Source organism: Natator depressus, chromosome 6 (assembly GCF_965152275.1).
Source record: "Natator depressus isolate rNatDep1 chromosome 6, rNatDep2.hap1, whole genome shotgun sequence".
NCBI lineage: Eukaryota > Metazoa > Chordata > Testudines > Cheloniidae > Natator > Natator depressus.
Window position 1 is genome coordinate 56,230,602 of NC_134239.1, and position 24,888 is coordinate 56,255,489.

A 24,888-nucleotide genomic window follows, 5' to 3' on the forward strand; every position below is an offset into this window, starting at 1 on the left:
TCCCTGAAAGATATTTTGAATGGACAGATTACTTCATCTCTTGTCTTTAGGAACCATAGATGGTAACTCATTGTTACGTGTATGCTTGCTTGTTTTAACCTATAAATAACTCTCTCATTGCTTTTTCCTAATTAATAAATCTTTAGTTAGTTTATTACAGGATTGGCTATAGGCGTTGTCTCTGGTGTGAGATCTAAAATACAAAGCGATCTGAGGTATGTGGCTTGTCCCTTAGGACTGGAAGTAACCTGAATATTTTGTGATCTTTGGTGTAGGTGAGCAGTTATCACTGAATCCAGCTTGCCTGGGTGGTGAGATAGGCTTCCAGGGAGGGAAGGTGTTTTCTTCTACAGGTCTTCAGTTCTGTATTACTAACTATCAAGCTTTGTTAGCAAAATACGATTTCAACAATTACCAGAAGATAATCTCCCTCAAGAGGATAGTGGCCAATTCTTGGTCGTCTTGAGGAAGACAGTGGATGCAGCTGACACTGCATCTAGAGCTACAGTTCTCAACCAGCGCCCGTGGGCTGCATGTGGCCCAGTTAGCATACAGCTGTGGCCTGGCCCAGCTCAACTCTGTGCTAAAGGCCAGTCCGCGTGGCAGGGTATGGGTTTCTGGCTGCCTGGCGTGGTGGGATCTGGGCTGCCCCACTGTCCAGCACGGTGGGATCAGGGTCAGAGCTGCTGGCCCACCCTGCATGACAGGGGTGCGGGGTCGAGGCTGCCAGCCGGCCCCGCAGGGATGGGGTTCCAGGGCTGAAGCGTGGCCCCATGGGGGTGGGGGTCCGGGGCTGCTGCCGGGCCCCACAAGCTCTTGGTCAGCTGCGTGGTGGGGGTCCAGTGTGGGCAGCCAGCTGAGCTACACGGCAGGGGTCAAGGGCAGCCACGTGGTGGGGGTCCAAGGCTCCCAGATGACCTTGCGGGGTCAGGGGTCTGGGGCACCCACTCGGCCCTGTGCAGCGTGGATCCGAGGTCTGCCGCCTGGCCCCGCAAACTCTGGGGCAGCTGTGTGGCGGGGAGCTGGGGTGGGCAGCCGGCTCACCCGCACAGCGGGGGTCAGGGGTAGCCATGTGGCGGGGGTCTGGTGTTCCCGACCAGCCTCAAGGGTCAAGGGTCCGGGGGACCCACTTGGTCCCACACGCTCCGGGGAAGCCGCATGGCAGGGATCTAAGGTCAGGGGCTGCTGTCTGGCCCCACAGGATCTGGGGCAGCCGTGCAGCAGGGGTCTGGGGCTCCCGGCCGGCCCCATGGGGTTGGGGGTCCAAGGGAAGCTGCCCGGCCCTGGGAGCTCTGGGGCTTCCAGCTGGCCTTGCGAGGTCATGGGTCTGGGGCACCACCCAGCCCCACAATCTCCAGGGCTGCTGCCCAGCTTCGCAAGTACCTGCTGCCCGACCCCGCAAACTCCGGGGCAGCCTCATCGTGGGGGTCTGGGGTTTGCAGCCCGCTGGACCCGCACAGTGGGGGTCCAGGGTAGCCATGCAGTTGGGGTTCAAGATCCAGGGCAGCCGCCCGGCCCCGCAAGCTCCAGGGCACCTACCTGGCCCCGTGTAGCAGGGATCTGCCTTAACACAGAGGGAAGGGGTTCTACTCCCCATATTTCTTAGTCCCCAAGAAAAATGGAGGATAGAAACCCATTTTTAACGTTTGGCAATTAAATGTTTTTATTTACAAATCAAAATTCTGAATTGTTATGCTGACATCAATAATTCCCTCCCTACAGGAGGAAATGCAGTTCACATCTCTCGACATGATAGACTCTTATTTTCATGTGGACAGTCATCCATCCCACAGGAAGTTTGTTAGGTTTCTGGTAGGACAAGAACACTACCAATTTAGAGTACTCCCTTTCGGGCTAGCAACAACATCCAGGGTTTTCACGAAGGTCTTCTCAATGGTGGCCACCCAAATGAGACGTCATAGCTACGTCATAGTCATATGTCATAGCTACGTCATAGTCTTTCCATATCTGGATGACAGGCTTTGTATAGGTCTTTCCAGTCAGGGAAGTCCAGTTGGTGACTTTGTTCTTGCTCCATCTTCTGGCAGCCTGAGGAATTTGCGTGAACAAAGAAAACTCCACATTGACTCCCACTATAGAGTTTATAGGAGCGACCCTAGACTTGATCTCAGCAAGGGCCTACCTCCCTAGAGAAAGATTCTAGACCATGAACAATTTTATAAGAAAGTCACTTTCAGACCACAACCACGGTCGGTCTGCCTTTCTCTACTAAGCCCCATGGCATCATGTATTTCTATAACACTCTTCACCAGTCTTCATGTACACTGCTTACAGGTCTAGCTCTGGTCCATCTACTTACTTTGATATTTATGTGGTCTCTGTCTGGTAAGTGTTCCCATTAGGGTTATCACTTCACTTGCCTGGTGGATTAACCTGGAACACATCATACTCACACCCTTTGTGACCATTATCACAGATGGATCCCTTATTGGTTGGAGAGCTCATCTGGACAACCACAATGCACAAGGCCACTTGGCATCCTCGGGAGACCAGGATGGATATCAACTAGAGCTAAGAGTAGTTCGTCTAGCTTGCAACACATTCCTCCCACTTATTTGGTCCTGCCATGTCCAAATGTCAGACAATATGACAGCGGTCTTTTACATAAACAAACAAGATGGAGCAAAATTCCTTTCTCTCTGCTTAGAAGTAGACAATTGTCTGAACTGGTGCTTCAGCAACCACATATCTCTCTTGGCTTCATAGCTCCCTAGTGTACAGAATTGTTTAGTGGGCAATTTCAGCAGGTACTTCTCCACAGATAATGAGTGGGAGATACACAGTTCCTTCCCAAACAAGATCTTTATACAGTGGGAACACCTTCCTGGGATCTGTATGTGTCCCAAACGAAAAAGAAGTTCCCCCCTTACTGCTGCAAGGCGGCTCTGGGCCATGGTTCCAGGGATGATGCCATTCTGTTATCCTGGACAGACTATTTCAGATATGCCTTTCGTCCCGTTCCTCTGCTATCACAAGCTCTATAGAAGAATCACTGAGACAAAGCTTTGGTCATTCTCATAGCGCCCAACTGGCCCAGACAGTTCTGGTTTCTGGACCTTCTGTGAATGTCAACCTGTCGTCCCATCAGTATCCAACCCTCCCTGTATATATTAACCCAGTAGAATGGAAAGATCAGACATTCCAACCCAGGCCCACTTCACCTCATGGCCTGGTATTTGGATGGGCATCAGACCTAGAATGTTCGTGCTCATAAACTGTTTACTCTATTCTCAATCAGAGTAGGAAAGTCTCAACCAGAAAATGTTATCTGGCTAAATGAAGGTGTTTCTCTACCTGGGGATAATGTGATTAGTCATCTCCAGAAATTGCAGGTATCCCCGCTATATTAGACTATCTCCTGTCCTTGAAAACTTCAAGGTTTTCCATTAGTCCCCCAGGTCCATCTAGTAGCAGTCAGTGCCTTCCATCTGCCAGTAGAGGGAAACTCCATTTTTACTCACCCAGCAACAATTAGATTTATGAAGGGCCTAGTTAGGACCCTGACACCGCTAGTGAAACCTGCACCACAATGGGATCTCAACCTCATACAGTAAGTACTTACCAAACCACCATTTGAACCGTTGGCCACATATTCCATGTTTTAGCTTCCATGAAGACACCTTTTTAGTTGCCATCACGTCAGCTAGAAGGATAAGTGAATTGGGAGCACTCCTGGCATACCTGCTATACACTGTTTTTCATAAAGAGGTTTTATTTTGCCTGCACCTGCAATTCATCCCTAAAGTCATTTTGGAGTTTCACATCAATCAACCTATCCACTTACCAGTATTTTTCCAACGAGGAGAGGAAACTTCACTCTCTGGATGTCAGATGAACTCTGGCATTCTACCTGCAAAGGACAAAACTGATTAGAAAATCGCCAAGGCTATTTGTCACTATAGCGGAACAGTCATGAGGAAGGCATTATCTGCTCAGACACTCTCTAAGTGGATCTCTGGCTGCATCATCCTTTGTTACTAATTAATGCATATTCCTCCCCTGGATGGGGTGAGAGACCATTCCATTAGGGCACAAGTAACCTCAACAGCGTCTCTTTGAGAGGTACCTGTCGTGGATATCTGTAGATGGGCTACCTAGAGCTCAACCCATACATTCACAAAGCATTACACATTAGTTCAACTGTCTTCTGCAGATACAGCTGTTGGAACTACAGTGTTACAAGCACCTATACCAACTGCATCCTCTCAGCCCGCTTCTCTTTAAATACTGCTTATCCATCATCCACATGTGGAATACACACAGGGACCAGCACTCAAAGAAGAAATAGAGGTAACTGGAGGTTCTTCAAGATGTGTGGTCCCTATCTGTATTCCATTACCTGTCCTCCTTCCCCTCTGCTTTGGATCTTATTTGATTTGTGATAAGAAGAGGAACTGGAGAGGTGTCACTCTGCACTGCCCCTTATATTATCAGTTTAGAGCACAAGGGGAGTAACTGTGCAGGCGCAGACTAATCTCCGATCTCAGGTGTATGGTGCACACACATAGCCACATGTGGAATACAGATAGGGGCCACACATATTTGTAACTGGAGGTTCTTCAATAAGTAACTTCCATTTCCTAGTTGCCTCATATCCATATCATAAAAACCACCATCACTGTTATTGGTTAGCAGCCTTTCAGGGAGCCTCAGCAGTAAGGTCAGAGGCTTTGAAGTCATTGAAGGTGAACGAACTTGCAGGTCACACGTAGAACAGGTGAGGGTTGAGGCATCTTGGCAGGGCAGTATGTGGAGAACTATATGCTGCCCCTGTTCTGAAGCCAGAGGACATCAGGCTCCAGGGACAGTCCAGTGCCTTACTGAGCAAGTTGGTTTCCCTACCCTGCCCTGAGGTGATGCCAGTTCACAGGGTTGCCTTTCTAATGCGGACAAAACTATTTGAATTCATTGCCATCCTTCCTCTTACACAAAGCTCTCTGTGCAATTCTGGTTTCTTTGATGCCTAATTACTCTTAAGCTCTGTGCTGTTAATGATTTGGAGGGTCCCAGGTATATTTTTCTTATATGACTTTTCTGCTGGCTATATTCTATCAGGTGTGCATGTTAATAGTTCATGAACATGTATTTCTTTGTTATAACAATACAAGGAATTCTTTTTAGTCAGTAAATAACATTTTCAAATTATTTTCTAGGGAAAAGGCAATCCAAAGAGGACAGCTTGTGACCTGTGAAAAAGGGAAATAACCAAGGACTCAAAAATGGTCACACACTTAAATATTTCAGTTATATTTTTAATAGGAGAGGCAGTAGAAGAGGGTGCAGGTGCAAAATGGAAGATGTAGATATAACTTCTAGCAAGGAGAATAATGAAGGATTATATTATTGAACTAAGGCTGGGAGTTTCAAAAGAGCCTAAATGATTTAGATGCCCCAAATCCTATTCAGTTTCAGTGGGAGTAGGGTGCTTACCTATCTTAGACCCCTTTGAAAATCTCCCTTTTAATGACTATGACTGTCCTCGAGTAGGTTCTGGAGGAGGTGAGAAGCATTTAGGGAACACTGAAAAAAGGAAGTATTGTTGGATTTTAACAACAAGGGCCTGTGAGTTGTAAGTCTTGACTGCCGTTCCTGACTGTGTCATACGCCACCTCTCTGTGCTTCAGTTTCCTTGTCTGCAAATTGAGAAAGATATATATCTACTTCACATGCATTCTGTGAGGCTTAATTAATTAATGTTTGTAAAGTGCTTGGAGATCCTAAGATGAAAGGTATTGTAGATGTGCAATATTACTAAATTGTAGGAGTGCTACCAAAAATATTTGACAAATGGTGGCTCTCAGGTAAGGGTCTAGAGGAAGGGTCATGTTTTTCAAATCTTTAAAAATAAGGGGAAATGAATAAGCCAAGATAACCTGACTTCTGTGGCTCTTAATTCTCTGGAAAAACGTAAGAGGGGAACACAGAGATATGGAGAAGAGGAAGCATTACATGATTGCTGCCTTGCATCCGTGAAACACAAGTCATGCTACACTAACTTTCTCATCAACAACAGATGCATTGGATACAGGGAGGGCTGTAGACACAATTTCATGTTCAACATAGCACCACACAAAGATGCACTGAGAGAAAGATGATTCTAGATATTATGATACAGTGAATAAACAATGGGTTATAGATGGGGAACAAAGAGTTCTCATCAAAAAGCAGATGGGGCTGAGGGGAATGCATCATGTGAGATAACACAGTACATTGGTATTGGGACCAGTGAAATGAATGCTGTCTTTTGTTCATTCCATAATGGACAAGTGTCTATATTACTAACTTACTATTTCAAAAGGCACTGACTGGCAGTGTCAACAGAGACTCCAAGTAATAAGCAAATGGGACCATGTTGTCTTGCCTCTAAAGGTGGGCCTTCCTGCTGAGAATCAGCAGGGTGCATTAGGCTAGAAAAAGGTTAACCATCTGCTGTCACTGCTCACACTGTGTATTCACTAGAGAATGTCACATTCTGGGGGTCTTAATTCAGCACCTATAATCACTAAAATTCACTTTTTAAAATGTACTCATGTGCCTTTGAACATTGCAGCTTCTATAAAAGCTGCTTTCCTGCACGGCAATCCCTCAAGCCACTTCCTGTTCTACATGTTGAGGATGTGAAGCACTCCCCATTATAATTGCTTATGGAAAAGTCCTACAGAATTCAAAAGGGATTGATAATCTTTTTGTACAATTTACTAACCAACCTTTAGAAATCTATGGGATGATTTAAAAAAATGTTTATAGAAAGGATAACATCCTGTAAATGATTTTAGTCCCTCCCTGCTCCTCAACAGAGTACATAGACCCTGATTTAGTGTCCAGACTCATCCCCGCTTTCTGGCAATTTGTTAAACTTGCAAATTTTGAAAATTTTCAATGAGTCTTCCACAAAACTCAGCCTAAGCTTTCCCGAGATTGACTGGTCCTATGGTTTTCCTCTAGGAACTCCTCTATCCTATTTCTCTCTGTCCCAAAGAAACATTCCCACCCTTTTTCTGGTGGCTAGCATGACACAACAATAATTACCTCTCACCTTAATGCAGGGGTTTTGCACTTGGGCCTAAGGAAACTAAACAGAAGGGTCCTAGAGCCTAAAATTCTCTCTTAATTTCTATAGGTTTGTAGTGTAATTTCTATAGCTTCCTATTGGTGTAATTCCTATTAAAGGGACTTTCTCATTAGGATCTGCAGAAATCAGTGTGCCAGTTTGGCTCTGCATTCAGCAGGATGAACATGCCAACCATTTCTTGCTCTAGGTGAAACTTCTGTTTCTGTAGTTATACTGTGGTGTTTATTGTTCAGCAATTCAGGATTTAAATCTCTGAGGCAGAAAGGGAGGTTGCTGGAACCTTAGGTTTACCAAAACAAACAAACAAAAACAATACAGCTGCCATGCAGATTGGTAACCTGAAACACTTGGGATGAGGCAACTTGAAGCTAGGACAGCTCAGTTGTGTTTTCCCCACCAGCCAGCAAACATAGTCAGAATATGTGTTGTAACAGGTTTAGCTAGAGATGGGAATCAGAGCATACCTTTGTTTTGTTTTTTAATTGTAATAGTTCACATGTGTGCTGCATTAACACTGTAGAAACCTCTGAAGGGAACTACTATAGAAGAGAGGGAAAGGGCTACAGTTAGACAGGTTGCTAGTGTGAAAAACAAATTTGTAAAGGGATCAAATTTGCTCGGGCTGCAGGTATGTCACTTAGATCATGTCTGTAGTAGGAGCACTTTTCTGGTCTAGATATACCAGTATACTATACCAGCAAAACGCTCCTAGCGTGGATGCAGCTGATATCAGAAAGATGCTTCAGCCCCCGGGGGGTTAACCCAGCTGCAACTGCTGCTTCAGTGAGCTGGGGACCACTGCTCCGGTGGTAGGCTGCTGTTCTGGTGGCTGCTGCTCTGGCAGCACCGGGGCTGATCACCAGTCAGCTGTTCCAGCCACCACCGCTCCCTCCCCAGCTCCCGCCACCGCTCTGGTGGTTAACAGCTGCTCCAGCTCTGTCCCAGAAGAAGTCGTGGAGGTCCTGGAAAGTCACGGAATCCGTGACCTCGGTGACAGAATCATATCCTTACCCATTGCTTTCAAGTGAGTGACTCTTAGCTTGAGAGCCCCAATGGATATCAAGTGCTGGGCTGGCTCACAGTAAGAAAGGTATTTCTCAGCTAACCACGGCCCAAGCCATGAGAAAGGAGGAAGATGTCATGGCTAAGGCACTGGAATGGGTTCTCACTGGGATAAATAAATTAATAAGTGGAGGTAACAAACAAATATCATGGAACAGGTAAGATGGTACATAAATTGTTTATCTCAGTTTTTTGTCTCAGTCTATAAATGTTGGGGTACCTCGCCTTAACCCTTTGTGTGGTATAGGGGACAGCAGGACTGCCTCTGCTGAATGAGCCACTCCTTGCCACTGGGCACTCATGTATTAGTGTACCTGTAACCATGGAGCCAGGGCACTAGGACTGTGCCAGGAAGGCAATAAACCTGGCTGGGTGCCTTTGCCACTGAACTATGGTTGTGGTCTTTCTTTATGAGTAACGTCAAGGTCTGCTGAATTAGCAAACTGCATTATCTGTTTATAACATTGGAGCTCCAATGTGCTTGAGTGTGTTTCTGAAAATTATCAATTTGATTCCCTGATGCTGACATCTTGTGGGAAAATTTCAAGAATAAGACACTGGTTACTGCCAAGTATGTCTTTGGAACAACAAAGGAAAAAGAACCTGTTGCTCCCATTCATAGAAAAGAAGAAGCAAGCTCGCCTCACTTTACTTCAACAACCAACTAAGTCCAGAATGTTAAGTTCAAAGAGGCTAAGGCTGTGGTCCAGAAAGCCACTAGAGAATGTGCCCAGAAGTATTAGCAAGACCTGTGCAAAAAGATTCAGATCTGCTTTGAAAGAGGGGACCTTCATTGTACCTATGATGGAATCAAAGAGGCACTTGGGCCAATTTGTAAAAACACCTGCAAAACTGAAAGTAAAAGATGGTACCATCCTGATTGACAGGCAAGAACAACTTGACCGATGGACTGAGCATTACAAAGAACTCTACTCAGAGGATGCTATTATCTGTGATACTGTCTTAGCTGCCATTCCCCAGCTTCCAATAATGTAGGAGCTGGACCAAACACCAACTCTTGAAGATGTAGCGAAAGCTATCAAAGAGATTGTGCCTGGGAAAGCAGCAGGCAATGATCAGATACTTCCAGAGCTCCTAAAGGCAGGGAGGAGAAAGCTTGCGAGTGGCATCCACACAGTTCTCTGCATGTGCAGAGAAGAAAGCCACATACCCCAGGATCTGAATGATGCAAACATAATTACTTTATGCAAAAATAAAGGGGACAGAGCAGACTGCAACAATTACCAAGGGATATCTGTTCAGCGTGGTCAGCAAAGTGCTTGCAAGGGTCCTGCTGAAAAGACTCCAAGTCCTTGCTGAGAGAGTTTATCCAGAGAGCCAGTTCAAAGCTGGATGCTTCGTGACTGACATGTCCTTCATAATGTGTTTGTTACAAGAAAAAAGCTGTAAACCACAGGCACCTCTCTATGTAGCATTTGTTGACCTACAAAAGGCCTTCGACACATTAGCAGGAATGGCATATACAAGACCCTGTCGAAAACTGACTGTCCACAAAAAGTGTTCTCTTCTATTTAAGAAGTTCAATGAGGGAATGAAGGCGACTAGCCAGCATGAAAATGAAACATCGTCTGAGTTTAGCATTCAGGTGGGCATAAAGCAAAGTTGCATCTTAATGTCTACTGGCTTTGGGATCTTTTTCTCTAGTCTACTTAAGTACGCTTTTGGAAATGATCAATCTGGCATACTAATTGAATCAAGGATGGATGGCAGCTTGTTCAATATCAGATGATTTCAGAGCAAAAGGCATATCACCCAGCTCACTATTGAAGATCTGCTCTTCACAGATGCTGCTGCATTCACCTCTAAGTCACCTGATGAATTGCAGATCGTGATGAATAAGTTCTCTGATGCATGTATTAAGTTCGGCATGGTAATCAGTATAAAACATTCCACCTAAAATCTACGTCAGTAATGAAGCTCTGGACAACGTGGATCACTTCTGCTATCTTGGCTCAACTTTAACCAGCTGACTTAGCCTTGATAGAGAATTTGATGTGAGAATTGGCAAAGCCCCAACATCTTGGCAAACTTACCTCATGTATCTGGAACAACAAGCTGCTAGCCCTGAATACAAAGGTGTCCATTTATTAGGCTAGTGTCCTCTGTACCCTCCTTTACAGCTGTAAAAGCTGGATCATGTATTCCAAGCAGGAGCAGAGATTGGAACAGCTTACACCTTTGCTGTCTCAAAAAAATCCTTGGAGTCACTTGGGACCAATGGATCACTAACAACGAGATCCTTGAGAGAACCGGCCTATAGTCTATGCAGACTATGCTGGACACTCACAGGCTTCGCTGGCTGAGACACAGAGGAAGGCCAAAGCTGATACAGTGACTAGGTCAAGCAAGGTCTCAAGAAATTCAGCATTCCCACTGACAACTGGGAGAACCCTGCTCACAACCACTCAGTCTGGAGAAGCTGGGTGAAAGCTGATGCAGTCATCGCAGAGAGCCATCAGAGAGCCCAGGCGAGCCAGGAAGCAGAGTGTGCTCCAACCTCCATCTGGTGAGTGAACCTTTAGCCACTGTGGAAAGGTCTGCCACTTGCACCTTGGGTTCTTCTCCCACACTGCTGTCAAGCACATTGACCGACTTACTTTGTTGTGTTTCCTTTCATCTGTTAAGATGTTGGAGCTCCAAGGACAGAAGTACTGGGCAGCCTGAATAGTGTTACTGAGGCAACAATGCTCCCGTTTTCAGCACTGAATAATGCCACTGTATTCTCTCTTCATTTCTTATATTTTCTCTCTATTTTTTATCTCTTCTCTTTTCTTCTCTGCTAATTTTCTGTCCTTTCAGTCTGTTCTCCCTTTATTACGTTTATTAAGGTTTAACTACTGTTTAATTTCTATACAAGCATTCCTTTACTAGTCCAAGGCCAGTTGATGTTGGTTACATTCAAAATACAAATATAAGCATATACACCTCTATTCTATACCCTAGCAACAAAATACAATTATAAACATTGGCCAAAATACAATGGGGCTAGGCCTAGGAGACACCTTCCCATCATGGTGTGATGCCAGAGGGGGCAGGAAAAGCTCTGACAAAGAACCTCTATAAAACCTTGCTTTTTTATGCAGTATAACAGGTGATGTAATTGCAGATTATTGGACCTTAGCAAAAGCTAGATGAGGGAGTTTAGGACTGAACCTTGCTCTCTCCAAGGTTTTTGACTTATCTTACTTTGCCATATATTTTCTCAAATACTGGACTAAGTTCTAACCAATTATTTGCTGATGCCCAGTTAGCTATGGTTTCTTTATTTCCATAACTTAAATAAGATGACTGGTATTCTAAGGGACACTACAAGTTTAACACAAACAATCCTACTCTCTCTTAAGAGTACATTATTTTTGGTCACATCTTTTGGGCCTATTACTCATGCTAATATTCAAACTCAGTTTAAAACCATAGTTCACTCAGGCCTAATGTAGACCTGTAGTCCTGTATTAGACTTACTACTTGCAGCACAGCACTGCCCTGAGTCAGACTAAGTCTAAAGCCAAATGTCTCTGACTCAACATGTGAGGTTTACTCAAGTCTTGTGCAGACAAGGATGTTCCCTGAGGGATAGGTGGGATATCCTGGTGCGGGTGTTGCTTGATGTGCAAATGCATTCAACAGTCAATTGCATCAGCTAGCTGGTCTGAGGCTCCTTTAGAGTGTACAGCAATTTACAGGAAATGGGTCAAAAACTGGTTTTGTAAAGCTGACGGGGCACCAAGAACATATAGTCACCTTAAACAAGATACAGCCAAACAAAAATCACATGGGCTCTTATTGTTGTAAATCTTGCCCTTCTCTATGAGCACAACTTGCCTATGAGTATCACTCCCTGCATTACATCTAAGTAAGATTGCTCAGGGAAGCATCTTTATCTCCTTATATGTCTGCATAGAGCTGTATAAACAATAAAAAAAAATGGTGAATAGCCAACATTTTAAAAAGTGCAATCCACAAACTTAAGGGAGACTCACTGTATCTGTGCTCCCCTATCAAGGATTGATTGATTCCCACTCATGGAACAACAGTAGAAACCTAATAATGACATAGCTGAGGGGTTTTGGAATCTGTATGACAAAAAAAAGATAATGGTAACAGCAGATCCTACATGCACTTAGGGTTACCAGGCGTCTGGTTTTCGAAAAGGGACCCTGGCGGCTCCAGTCAGCACCACTGACTGGGCGGTCAAAAGGCTGGTTGGCAGTGCTGCGGGGCTAAGGCAAGCTAGTCCCTCCCTGTCCTGGCTTTGCGCTGCGCCCCAGAAGTGGCCAGCAGGTCCAGCTCCTAGGTGGGGAGGCCAGGGGGCTCAGTGCACTGTCCCCGCCCTGAGCACCAGGTCTGCACTCCCATTGACTGGGAACCGTGGCCAGTGGGAGCTGGGGACGGTGCCTGTGGGCAAGAGCAGCGTGTGGAGCCTCCTGGGCCCCTGGCCTAGGAGCCGGACCTGCTGGCCGATTCCGGGGTGCAGTGCAGCACAGAGCCAGGACAGGCAGGGAGCCTGCCTTAGCCCTGCTGCGCTGCTGACTGGGAACTGCCCGAGGTAAGCCTGTGCCTCAACCTCCTGCTCCAGCCCTGAGCCCCCCCCCGCAAACCCAGAGCCCCCTCATCCCCGTCCCACCCCAGAGCCTGCACCCCCAGCTGGAGCCCTCACCCCCTCCTACACACCAACCCCCAGCCTCAACATGCACCCCCCTCCCGCACTCCAAATTCCTTGGCCCCACACCGACAGCCTGGAGCCCCCTCCTGCACCCCAAACCTCTCACCCCCCAGCCCAGAGCCTGCACCCCCTCCCATACCCTAACCCCCTGCCTCAGCCTGCAGCCCCCTTCCATACTCCACATCCCTTGCCTCCACCCCTCAGTGTGGAGCCCCCTCCTGAACCCCAAAGCCCTCATCCCCGGTCCCACCACAAAGCCCGCACCCCCAGCCAGAGCCCTCACCCCCTCCTGCACCCGAACCCCCACCCCAGTCCAGAGCCTCCTCTGGCACCCTGAACCCCTCATTTTTGGCCCCATCCCGGAGCTCGCACCCCCAGTTAGAGCCCTCACCCCATCCCGCACCCCTGCCCAAGCCCAGTGAAAGTGAGTGCGGGTGGGGGACAGCAAGCCACTGAAAGAGGGGGAATGTAGTGAGTGGGGGTGGGGCCTCGGGAAAGGGGCGGGGCTAGGGTGTTCGGTTTTGTACGATTAGAAAGTTGGCAATCCTACATGCAGTAGGTGAGGGTTGACAACAGAGCAGGGAAAGGAAGGACAATTGTACTGAGGAACCGAGCACAGGGCCCCCTTCCCCTCCAAAAATCTGTAACCTTTGTGTAAATAAAGTAAAATGGGAGGGTGGGGGCCCAGCCAACACGATGTACCGGAGCTCCAAATTTCTCTGGTTGGGCCTGAGCAGGTAATACAACAGAAACTGGGCAGGTTCTGAGGATTTAGGGCAAACATTTTCATAGTGTGGAATGCATTTTAATAGACTATCTCATGGCTGCTTCTCCTCCTAGTACTGATCCTATTTGGAACTGCATAACATCCTTGTGGTAACTGCAGCAGATGCTTATATGGACACACAATGGTAAGTTGCCTGGTTCCCTAAGCATATTGTTCTCTGCCTGGTTCCCTTCCCCTGTTTCCCTGTACATGCTACTCAGTTGTCTGATTCACTTGTATTCTGGATGTTCCTTTCATGTTGGGGGCTCCCAGTCCCTCAGCATAGCTTCTGTTTCATCCTCAACTAATATAGCAGTAGCACCTAATAGAACTAACTTAGTGGCTCCTTCCCCCCTTTCCAGGTTCTTTTACAATGTCCAGGCTCCTTACTGCAAAGAAGAGCCTGGGTGCTTTTAAAAGCAGTTGAAAACAAGGAGCAGGAGATCACACGTTATATACCAGCTCCCCACAAACCAGTTTGACAACCCCTGATATACAGATAATAAGAAAAGTCCTATACGGTGCAACCACAGTGAGCACATGTTCTTTCTAATGATTTATAATTCCACTGTATTCCACTCAAAAGCAATGCAAGAATCTGACTCTTGTTATCTTGTAGATGGGCGAGAGCATTCTCTATACAATGTCATTGTGAAGTTTTGGGGATCACCCAGACCAGTAAGGGGTTCTGTCACTGCCAGCCTGGTACTTTTGGGGACCTTAATGCTATGCTGTTACGGCTCAGAGCTCTGATACCAGTAGCCAGCCTACACCCATAAAGGTCTCACCCTGTCTTCTACCAGCTTAGTTATTCCTTGCAGGGTAATACCAACAGCCCTGAGTCTCCCCAAATCCATCTACTCAAGTCTTAACTACCAGCCACTCTGACTTTTCCCCTCTGGTTGCACTCCTGAAAGTGCAAAAACAGCCCCCCATTATCAGCTCACTTTGGGACACATACTTCACACAGGTTTCAGTGGTAGCCGCATTAGTCTGTATCAGCAAAAAAAGAGGAGACCTTGTTGCACCTGACATAAGCTTTGCCAACATAAATTGTAGTGTAGACATAGCCTTAGTTTTCCAAGACTGGTGTTTTCTTTTCAGTTTCAATGTCTTTCCATCAACTTTAATAGTCCACAATTGTCTCTTCCTGGCTGGACTATGGATGGGTACTTTAAGTTGGATTCGTGTAAACAACTAGCCTGAAAAGTGTCTCTCCCTGCCTGATTGCTTCACCACCCTGTTGTGAGGTGATGCTGTAGTTGCCTCATAGTTATGATCAAAATTTTCTATGCATATATACATGAATATATTCATAACTATAACCTATATACATATCTCCTAATGACCATCAAGTTCACAACATTACAAGTGTTCACAGAAGACTTTATATGACATATACTTATACCCAAAAACATTGTATACAACCAGTTGATTCAATTGTTCATTCTTTGGGGTTCAGATGCCCTGTTTTTTCCTTGGAAGTCTAGGACCTGATTGTCACAGTCATGGCATAAAAACAATTTTTATAGCTGTATTGTTTTCTCTTAAAATTATAGTAGAGTTGTTTCTTTGCCTCTCTTACACATACACACATGCATGTACTGTCTTAGAGAAAATACATAAGATCTCTATATTTAAATCAAAGCATTCCTTGGAATTAATTATATAAATTCTAGAAGAGTTGAGTATTATTTGCTGCTAACTAAAGGTAAGGTAAGGAAACAGCATCAAAAGGAAAAAAAAAAAGTCAGTCCTGCAAGTTTGCTCTTGCTATTGTAATTATGAATCCACTATGGAAGTCCTTATGCAGAAAATACCCTCACTGAGGACAATTAGAGGTTTGCCTGACTACCAGCTACAGGACTGGGCCCTACATTTCCATTTATCAATTGTACAGATCTAAAAAATGTAACCAAATTTCACTGAATAATATACAGGTTTGGTTTGGTAGGGAGAAAGCTCTCTGAGAGCCTGAGCTTTGTCAGGATCAGATGTATAAACAGGAAAAAATAAATTGTGACCTAAGTTATTCTACTCAACAGCTACTTCATGCGGTGTATTAATACAGAAAGTCAGCAAAATTATACTAGTGGCAACTCAAACTGCTCTATGGACAAATTTATTCATTGTCATCAAAACCAAGAATCAATAGTAATGGATACATGGATAATTCCACATCATGCTGACTTGGCTAATTATCCACTTCTTCACAAAGATATTCTCCTACATCACAATACTATGTCATGTGTATCAGTTAACACGCTGGGCTTGCTGCATCACCAGCATCAAACCTAATGCATATGCTTGTTCAAGGGCAAAGAAATCCAGATTACAATGTGGTGTTGAACCCAACAAAACTTAAATTCCACCATAGATTTAATTGTTTGATACAATTTGATTATGCGCACAGGCTTCTATAATTTGTTTAGATTTGTATTAATAATGTATGCTGTTTGAGTGACATGCTATGGTATGTTCTTTCATAACAGGAAACATAGGCATGTATTTGTTATTAAAATAAAAATGTATTTTAAAAATATGAAAACATGGTTTAGTCTTATTCACTTGGGCTTGCTACACTTTGCAATTAATGTAATAATGTTAATGATCTTCCATGTATATTTCATCTAAAGCCACTCAATCTGTCTCCTCATTACCTCCTTCCCTCCAGTTGTTTGTTGCACCAACATGTTGTATCTTGTCTTAAGTAAGTTCTTTGGATCAGGAATTGTCTCTCAAACTCTGCATTTGCACAGTGCCTAGCACAACAGGGCCCTGATTTGAATGGAGTCACAGGGCATTACAGTAATATTATTCAGTTTTTACTTATGGTAGCACCCAGTATGTGTTAGATGCTTTCCAAACATTCAAGGACAGTCCCTGCTCCAAGGAACTCACAATCTAAGGACAAACAAGAAGACAAAGGTTAGGGAAAATAGAATGGGAACAACAGAAAATAAAATACAATTTGTATGCAAGTCAGTCCGATTCACTGTAAGCAGCACAGCAGAAGTGGATATTTAAAAGGGACTTATGTGCAGAGAACATAGGGGCTTTGCAGGTGAGCGCGAGGAGATTGTACCTGGCTTGGGGAGTACATGGAAGATGGCATGGAGGAGATTGACAAATAAACAGACAAGGCTGGGAGCATTAGCAAAGCAGAGGGAATAGGCGCAACATGGAGCTTGACAAGCTTGGATAAGTAGGGAGAGACAGAGTTATATAGAGCTTAGAATGTGGTGACCAGAATCTAAATTTTATTTGATAGTGGATGGGAAGCAAGAGAAGAGTTTTAAAGAAGGGAGTGACATAATCAAATTGACAGGCGAGGAAGATGAATGTAGCTGCTGTATTTTGCATGGACTGAACAGGAGCAATATATGGTGTCTGGGAAGCCAGAATGAAGGATACTGCAGTAGTTAAAACAGGCTATAATGAGAGCCTGGGTGAGAGATTTTGCTTTGAGAATAGAAATAAAAGAGTGGATCTTGGCGATTGTTGAGAAAGAGGAAGTGGCAAGATTTGGATATGCCCTCCATGTGTGGGGCAAGGGAGCGGGAGAAGTAAAAAATAATACTAGTTCAATATATTAATATTAATACAAGCCATAAATAATAATAGTAATAAATTGATCTCAAAAAGCCTTGCCTCGAGAGGACTTGGTCCCGCTCCTATTGAAGTCAATGGCAAATCTGTATTAACTTCAGTGAGTGGTTTGCCTGAATGAGGATCACAGGATTTGGCCCAATATTAGGGCTGGTCAAAATTTTTAAGTTAAATATTTTCTTGCAGGAAAATGGGATTATGTTGAAATCAAAGTTTTCCAGGGCAAAAGATAGATTTTGGCAGAATTTTCTATCAGGAAACCAAGAATGTTACACTTTGATTTGATCCAAACTGAAACATTTGATTTTGAATCAACATTAATCTCTCCATCCCTTGAGCCACTGCTGTATTTTATAGGAGGTGTAGTTCTGTATCCCTCCTCCCTCTGTTGTCTCTTCTGGGCTCTGTTCCGCAGCCAGACTCCATCTCCCATGAAGCACCATGGTCTCTCCCTATGGCTGAGCCACTTTGATGCCTCATGGGAGTTGTAGTTTCCTAGCACTCTGTGTACCAATGTGAAAGGGAAAGGAGTACTTGTGGCACCTTAGAAAGAGGGAGAAGTCAGAACTATAGGATCCCCTGCCACATGGATCCTCATGTTCTTTCCATTGAGGAGGTTGTGCATTAGAGCATGGGGTAATACAGCCTCAAGTTTGCAATAATGGCTGCATTGAAGCCACACAATTTATCTGTGACCTAGGGAAAAGATGCTCCCTGTATTCTTCCATCTCCACTGAGATGCTCAATGCACAGCCAGTATTCAAGGTGTGTATTATGTAGGATAATTTGGGATTGTTTGAGTACACTGCCACAGTTGTATTTACACTAACTAGTACAAAAGTTATGACAGTCATACTTTCTCATGTTTCAGGCATAAACTGATCAGTGGTAGGACTGGGAAAGCATTCCATCCTACCCCCATGCTGTAGTATTGCACAAGTAGTGCATTGACTTTTCTGTGGATAATCAGCCTGCTACACATCTTACACAATTTCCCCTATGTTCTGGTTTCCCTGCTGACAAATTTATGACTCTTGCCTGTGGGCTGGTCTTGTATGCAGGTTCAATGTTTCTACAGCCTTGTGTGTGCTGTTTGTAATTTCACATCAGCAGGTGTCATTAGACTTGTTCTAGGTAAAGACAAGAAAGTTATTGGGATGGTAGAGCGGAGGCCCATCTTGCTCAAAGCATGGGTTAGGATTATAAAATAATCTAAGAGATTGCTTTCAGTTTTATCTATGAAAAAAATTAAACCCAACTCATAAAATCTTTCCATTATACAGTGATTCACTCTTTAAAAGATGAAAATGGGTGACATGATTTTTGGGTGAAGGTGTGGATCAATTCCTGTTGGAACCAGTTTACTCATCCCTAGTTGTTACCTATTGAGAGCATAAAAATGCAGACAGGAACTAGGAAAAATACTGAGATAATCCAGAACTAGAACTAGAACAAAACTAGCAGAGAAACCAGTACAAAATCCACACTAAACAAAAGGCTGTCAAACTGGCCCTATGGCCCAGCTTTGTCTGCGCTGCCACACTGAAGAGCAAGTTTTGATTTCTCATCCCAGTTTCTCACTCTCAGCTCTGGAAGTGCTGTGGAGGCTGTACTGGCCCTGGTTGGCAGAATGATTCTATGTTACATGAGAGTGGATTATGGTAAAATTACATCCTTTTCTGCTACTGTGTTAGCAACACAGGACCACAAGGGCTTGCACCTGACTGGGATCTGTGAATTTTGTAGAACTGATCAATGAAATTGTTTTTAATTGTTCACTTTATGAATATAGCTTCATAAGCAAAGTTTTATAAATGAAACAACATTCATTCATAAAATCAGTCACCCCAATAACTGGCTAATTGATTTTCACTTTCAATCAAATTGCTGCTTAAATCGCTGAAATTTACACTGTTTCAACATTGTAACTTCTGCTCACTGTTTGTCATTCATTATACTTGTCTATATTGTAACTTCTGTTCACTGTTTGCTATTCCTTATACTTGTCCATATTGTAACTCAAACTCCATTTTAACTTGTCCCAAACGCCATTTTAAAATGCTCCCTCCATTTGGTAAAAGCTTGCTGCAACCTTCATTTTTGCAAAACCCTGCTGTAATCTTATTAGTTTAGTTTAGATGTGTGAATGAGGTATGAATGGATGATGGAATCAATCTCCAGCCCCAGCCTGTCCTGATGAAATAAAGTGTAAACACCCAACGGCTGAAGATGCAGACAACAGCCCTGACAAAGCAAGAAGAGTCCACCCTCAAAAGAAAAGAACAAAAGTACAATTGAAGAAACATCAAAGCCAGGTCCCAGGCTGAAAGTCATGTCTGCAATTGGCGGGTGATCAATCACACCGAACCCAGAAACAGGGTGACACAGCAAGACCTATAGACTCTGGATTCAAACTAAAGCCTACAAAAAAGGATGGGTGAGATGGAAGACTTTGGAGGGTAATATTCTGCTGCCAACATGGAAGGGCATTGGTGCATGCCCAACAGAGACCCAGCTCTTCCTTGTGCCCGGCTTTCCTGGCCAGTTAGCCACCACAAGCTATGAACCCAAGCCACGAACTCAAGCTACATTCAGGACTGGTAACTATCTAGCAGCTGCAGAACATTTGATGTGTGTGTGTGTGTGTGTGTGTACATAGATATTAGATATTAGTTATTGGTCATAAATGAAATTGTGTTATAATAAACGTGACATCTTGTCTTGTCCCCTGAAATGATCTTGTGTAGTTTTGTCTGCATAACAATTTGAGGCCACAGAATTAGCTGCAGAATCTACCTCCCACACAGAACGGTGCTCCAGAATCTAAACTTTTCTAGTCCTTATGGTTGTAAAGATGGTCACGAAAATATGAATGGAATATAAATCAGTGATTTCTTCCTGGACCTTCAGCCAGCCAAAACAATAACTAAGAGAGGTGCAATCTGCCCATTCATCTCAGTGGGTTGATATGCTAGAACATGACAATTTAAACATCAACATTGTTGACTATTTCTCTGCTGACCGTTTTAGTAGAAACATCCTGCTCATTTTTTACTAAAAATTCCAGACTGCTTCCTATGCCTCCCCAGGTGCCAAACCCCACAACTTTCCTCTTCCAACATACTAAGGCCATGTCTAGATTACAATATTATGTCAACTTAATTTACGTCAGCATAAAATCATTAGAGTTACTAAATCGCTTGTGTGTGTGCACACGGCTCCTTGTGTCGGCAGTGCACGTTCTCGTCAGGAGCACTTTTATCGATTGCATTGTCAGTATAGGGCATTGTGGGATAGCTCCTGAAAGTCAGTAGCAGTTGATGTAATCAATGCAGTGTCTACACTGAGACTGCATTGACCTAATTACATCAACCATGACTCTACGCTGCTCTGGGAGGTGGTGTTACTAAATCAGCGTAGGGAGACACTTGTGTCGGCCGGAGCCAAATTTAAGCGAAGACACTTCTACAGCAAGGTCAATGCAAGGCAGCTTACGTTGACCTAACCCTGTAGTGTAGATCAGGCCTCAACCTCCAGCTTCATCTCTGACAACTTGCACTATGGTATTATGCAATGTAATGTCAATACAAAATCTATGATATATTGAAAACTGAAAGTGGGGGAACAGCATAATATAGACTGAATTTAATATCAGAATAAACAATCCTGGACTACTATATTACAATATTGGGCCACTGTATTATTCAGTAGCAGTCTCTATTTTCCAATTTAAATAAATCTGCTGTAAAATTAGAATATTAACGATGTTTTACTGAATGGAAATCTGCACTGGGACTCAAGGGACCTGGGTTCAACTCCTTGTTCAGGCACAGACTTCCTATGTGATTATAGGCAAGTCACTTAATCCAGTTTTTGTCTCAGTTATCCATTTGTAAAATGAGGATTATAATTTACTACGTCACAGGGTTGTTATGAAGAGACAATCTATTAATGATTGAGAGGCACTCAGATATTATAGTGATGGGGTCATATAAGTAGCTAAATCAATAGAATTTGCAGCATGCACAGAGATTTTCCAGTGACTATACGTGGCCATGCTCAGGAGTAGAATGGTGAGGTTAAAGGGGGTATGATCCAAAAGATATGTGGAAGAGCCTTAAGCACAAAAGATTTGTGGTAGATGAGTTCAACAGATTAAGGGTACAGCATAAGATACATGGAAACATGGCCCAGGTTACCAGACATGCTAAGGTTATTATGAAATTGCACAAGAGCACTTCCAACAGTGAAACCAGAGCAATAATAATTGACACAATACAATGTTCCAGTGATGACTTAGAAGGGAAGCCAACTCAGAATAATCATTTCCATACTCAACCTCGGCCAATAAAGAACAATAAGGGTAAGAGTGAAGAAAACCAAAGTGGAAGAAGACAAGTTGAAGCTTGGGGTTTAGGGAGGGGTGGGATGGGTAAAGGAGGGAAGAGGCTTGAGTGGGGCACAAGTTGCTGGAATCAGGGAAACCAGGGCTTGTGTTGATTCTTCTTCTGGCCTCATTGCTGTACTAGAGAAAAGGGGTGTCTCACAGAGATCTGTCTCATCCTTGTACAATCCTGCTGTGGGACATAGGGCCAGCCTGTGCGTGGCAGAGCTTGCATGAAGTGAAGGGCCTCAACCTGTGGCCTGCTTTACTGTACATAGGGCCAGCTCTGATTGAAGCAGTGTAAACAAGGAAAAGAAGTCAATATCAAGCAGTATGACTAAAAGCAAAGCAACTCCCTAATAACAGACTCTTGTTATCGTGACCTACACAACTGGGGGAACTAGTTGTTTTACGAAAAACTACATTAAAAATCAGGGCCGGCTCTAGGCACCAGCAAAGCAAGCACATGCTTGGGGCGGCACAATTCCGGGGGCGGCATTGTGGCCCTCCCTTTTTTCTTTTTTTTTTTTGCTTGGGCAGCTGCGCTCTCAGAGCTTGGGGCGACAAATTTTTTGCTTGGGGAGGCAAAAAACCTAGAGCCGGCCCTGTTAAAAATGTTTGGAGCACACAACTCAGAATGATGGGAAGATCGAACCTGATGCATCAGGGAGCATAACACATGAGAAATAACTCTGTGATACAGAAACTACATTATGGTTTATACGGCTTACAGACACGTGCCTGAACTACTGTTATTCTGGACAGTCATACACTAATAATAATATATTTTAACTCCTTGAACCTGTGATGAAATGGAAAAAGTGCCCATCAGCACGGCAGGGGTTAAGAAGAGCCATTGGGCCCAGCTAGCCCCACCCCATGATACCTGGAGTCAATGCCAGGCCTGGAGGGGAGAGAAAAGAAGAAAGCCTGGCCCAGTTCAGGCTGACTGGTGAACAGACAGGAGCTAACTACTGCCCTATCTGAAAGGTAGCCTGCCAGCCAAGACATCATGTTCTGTCTCCCAGCCAAGGGAGACTGTGGAGGAGACCTAGGAGTCTCTGGTAACTGGGTGACTGCAGACCAGAGACAGTGTGGGCACAGGTGGTGACTTTCTTCAGTCAGTGACTTTCTTCAGTCAGCTCCACACCTGCTCCACCCTGAGGCCCTGCCGCTACTCTGCCCTTTCCCCCAAGGCACCACCATCACCCTGCCTTTTTCCACCCCTGCCCCCACTCTGCCTCTTCCCACCCCACTTCGCCCCCTCCTCCCAGCACATCCCACCCGCCGCTGAACCATTGATTAGTGGGGCCCAAAGTTATGACTGCCCTGCCCGAAGGAGCCTGGGACCGTGGCTGGGCACCGACCAAGTTCCATGAGAGGCAAGCCACCCCAGCAAATTGGACAATAGGGGCCATGCCCCAACTGAAGGGATGCTGGTAGGAAGTAGTCCAGGACAGTGGATTTAGACTCTCTGCTTGGAGTGCCCCTTCCAGTGGAGTGGGAGGACCTGGGTCCTCTTACCCCCACCGCTTGAAAAACTAAGGCACCTTGACCAGGGAAACAAGGGGCTGAAAGTCAGGCATGACAGCCACTAGGCTGCCTGGCCCTCCAAGCACCCTGTTACAGAACCATTCTTCCCAAAGATGCACAAACTGCTTTACAAACTCTGGCCTTCATTATGATTATTTTAAAAAAATGGGGGGACGGGGAGGAGGATCTATTCATAGCTTTAGGAATCCCTGCCATAAATTATAAAAGCAAATCTATAATCACCCACATAACTTAATTTACTTCATTGGGGCTATTTATGTGCTTAAAGGTAACAAGTAGAAGTGAAGCAAACCACTGTGTGTCCATGAAACTGCCAGGAAAAAAAGATAGGCAGAATGTAATTGCCCATAATGGAAATTTGGCTAGGACAAGAAACAATCCCTCTCTGCTTGCAAAAAGTGCTACAGTCTTTAATGACTACATGTGAACAGGGCATTAGAATTGCATGTCATCAGATAGATGGTACAGTACCTGCATTAGCCTAGTTGCTGTTAACACTATCTATGATGGGACATTAGTGAAGTTTTGATTCTGTGGGAAGAGCCTCATCTACTGGCTCACCAAAACTATTTATAGCAGGCTGGGTTTTCCTTGCAATTCTTCACATCATTATTGACCAAGTCCAACCTGATTATTTCCAGTAGTGCCACTGAATGCATCCGATGAAGTGAGCTGTAGCTTACGAAAGCTTATGCTCAAATAAATTTGTTAGTCTCTAAGGTGCCATAAGTACTCCTTTTCTTTTTGCAAATACAGACTAACATGGCTGCTACTCTGAAACCTGCAACAATATACTTACCTTTCACATCAAGAAGAGATCTTGCTGAAAATCTTTGCAATAGGTCCTAGCTGAAATAAAGTTGTCTTATTCTGCCATTTCTAGGTGCTCTTATTTTTTTCCATAAGTGTCATAGCAAGCTCCTAATATTATTCATTCATTTAGAGGATGAGGATCTGGTGGCTTTGCACATTTCCAAGGGAAGCAAAGTGTCCCTGATGTGGTCCTGCTTCCTATTGAAAATAGAACATTTGTGTCCCTTATTTTAGAAAAGCCTCACATACTGTGACACAGCACAGATATCTGATTTCTAGTCTATATGTGGTCTTGTGCCATGATATGAGTCAAACATTCTGCCTTGTAGATTTTAGCAGCTTAGGCACCTGCCCTACTGCACAGCTGGATTCCTGTCTCACTTTTCTGAGCTTTGGTTACAGTCCAAAAGCAAGAGTAGGAAGGCCCCTACTTGTAATGAGGTCTAGTACCTAAACACTGGTAAAGGCACACATAGTTATGGAGCTGTATGACAATATTGGTGTTAAGTACATTGCTGCAAATCAGCAACTGCAAGCTGCACTTTACAGGTATTGGTGAGCTGCTGGGATCTCCTGCCTTCAGGGCTTGGAAGAGGTCCCCAGGCAGTGCCCGTTTGTCCCCCTAGTTGGGCCCAGTCTGGGGATTCTTTCTCCCCTGCGTGGACTCCAGAGGCTTAGCTGGCAGAGACCTTGCACCTTAGTTCAAACTACCCGCCCCGACGGCACCAACGGCCACAGAACGCTCTGTGTGACTGACAAGTGCCTCTGCCAAAGGCTGTAGGAACGTAAAGTCGACCACGTGGCGTGCAGGAGACAGATGAATGGGAGCGTTTGATGAGCATCCCTATCTTCCAATGAGAAGGCAGTTGGCGTGGTCTGTAGAATTGGGGGCGGGGTGGAGAAGCGCTGCCCAATGGAAGAGT

General features: G+C 44.6%; 1 protein-coding gene and 1 long non-coding RNA gene across 5 annotated transcripts in view; one reads left to right on the top strand and one right to left on the bottom strand.

The window, feature by feature from the left end:
• HSD17B12 (hydroxysteroid 17-beta dehydrogenase 12) overlaps positions 1–24,888 on the top strand; it is a 255,125-nt gene that overhangs the window by 77,472 nt on the left and 152,765 nt on the right. For all 4 annotated transcript variants that reach the window (XM_074955307.1, XM_074955309.1, XM_074955308.1 and 1 more), the window contains one exon: positions 13,680–13,750. In XM_074955307.1, the coding sequence (XP_074811408.1) occupies positions 13,729–13,750 (22 nt within the window). In that variant the 5' untranslated portion in view covers positions 13,680–13,728. The remainder of the gene's footprint in view (positions 1–13,679; positions 13,751–24,888) is intronic.
• Positions 1,971–24,253, bottom strand: LOC141989065 (uncharacterized). The gene is made up of 3 exons (XR_012639902.1): positions 23,952–24,253; positions 3,806–3,871; positions 1,971–2,049 (listed from the first exon to the last, which is right to left on the bottom strand). It is a non-coding gene; the product is annotated as an uncharacterized LOC141989065 (long non-coding RNA).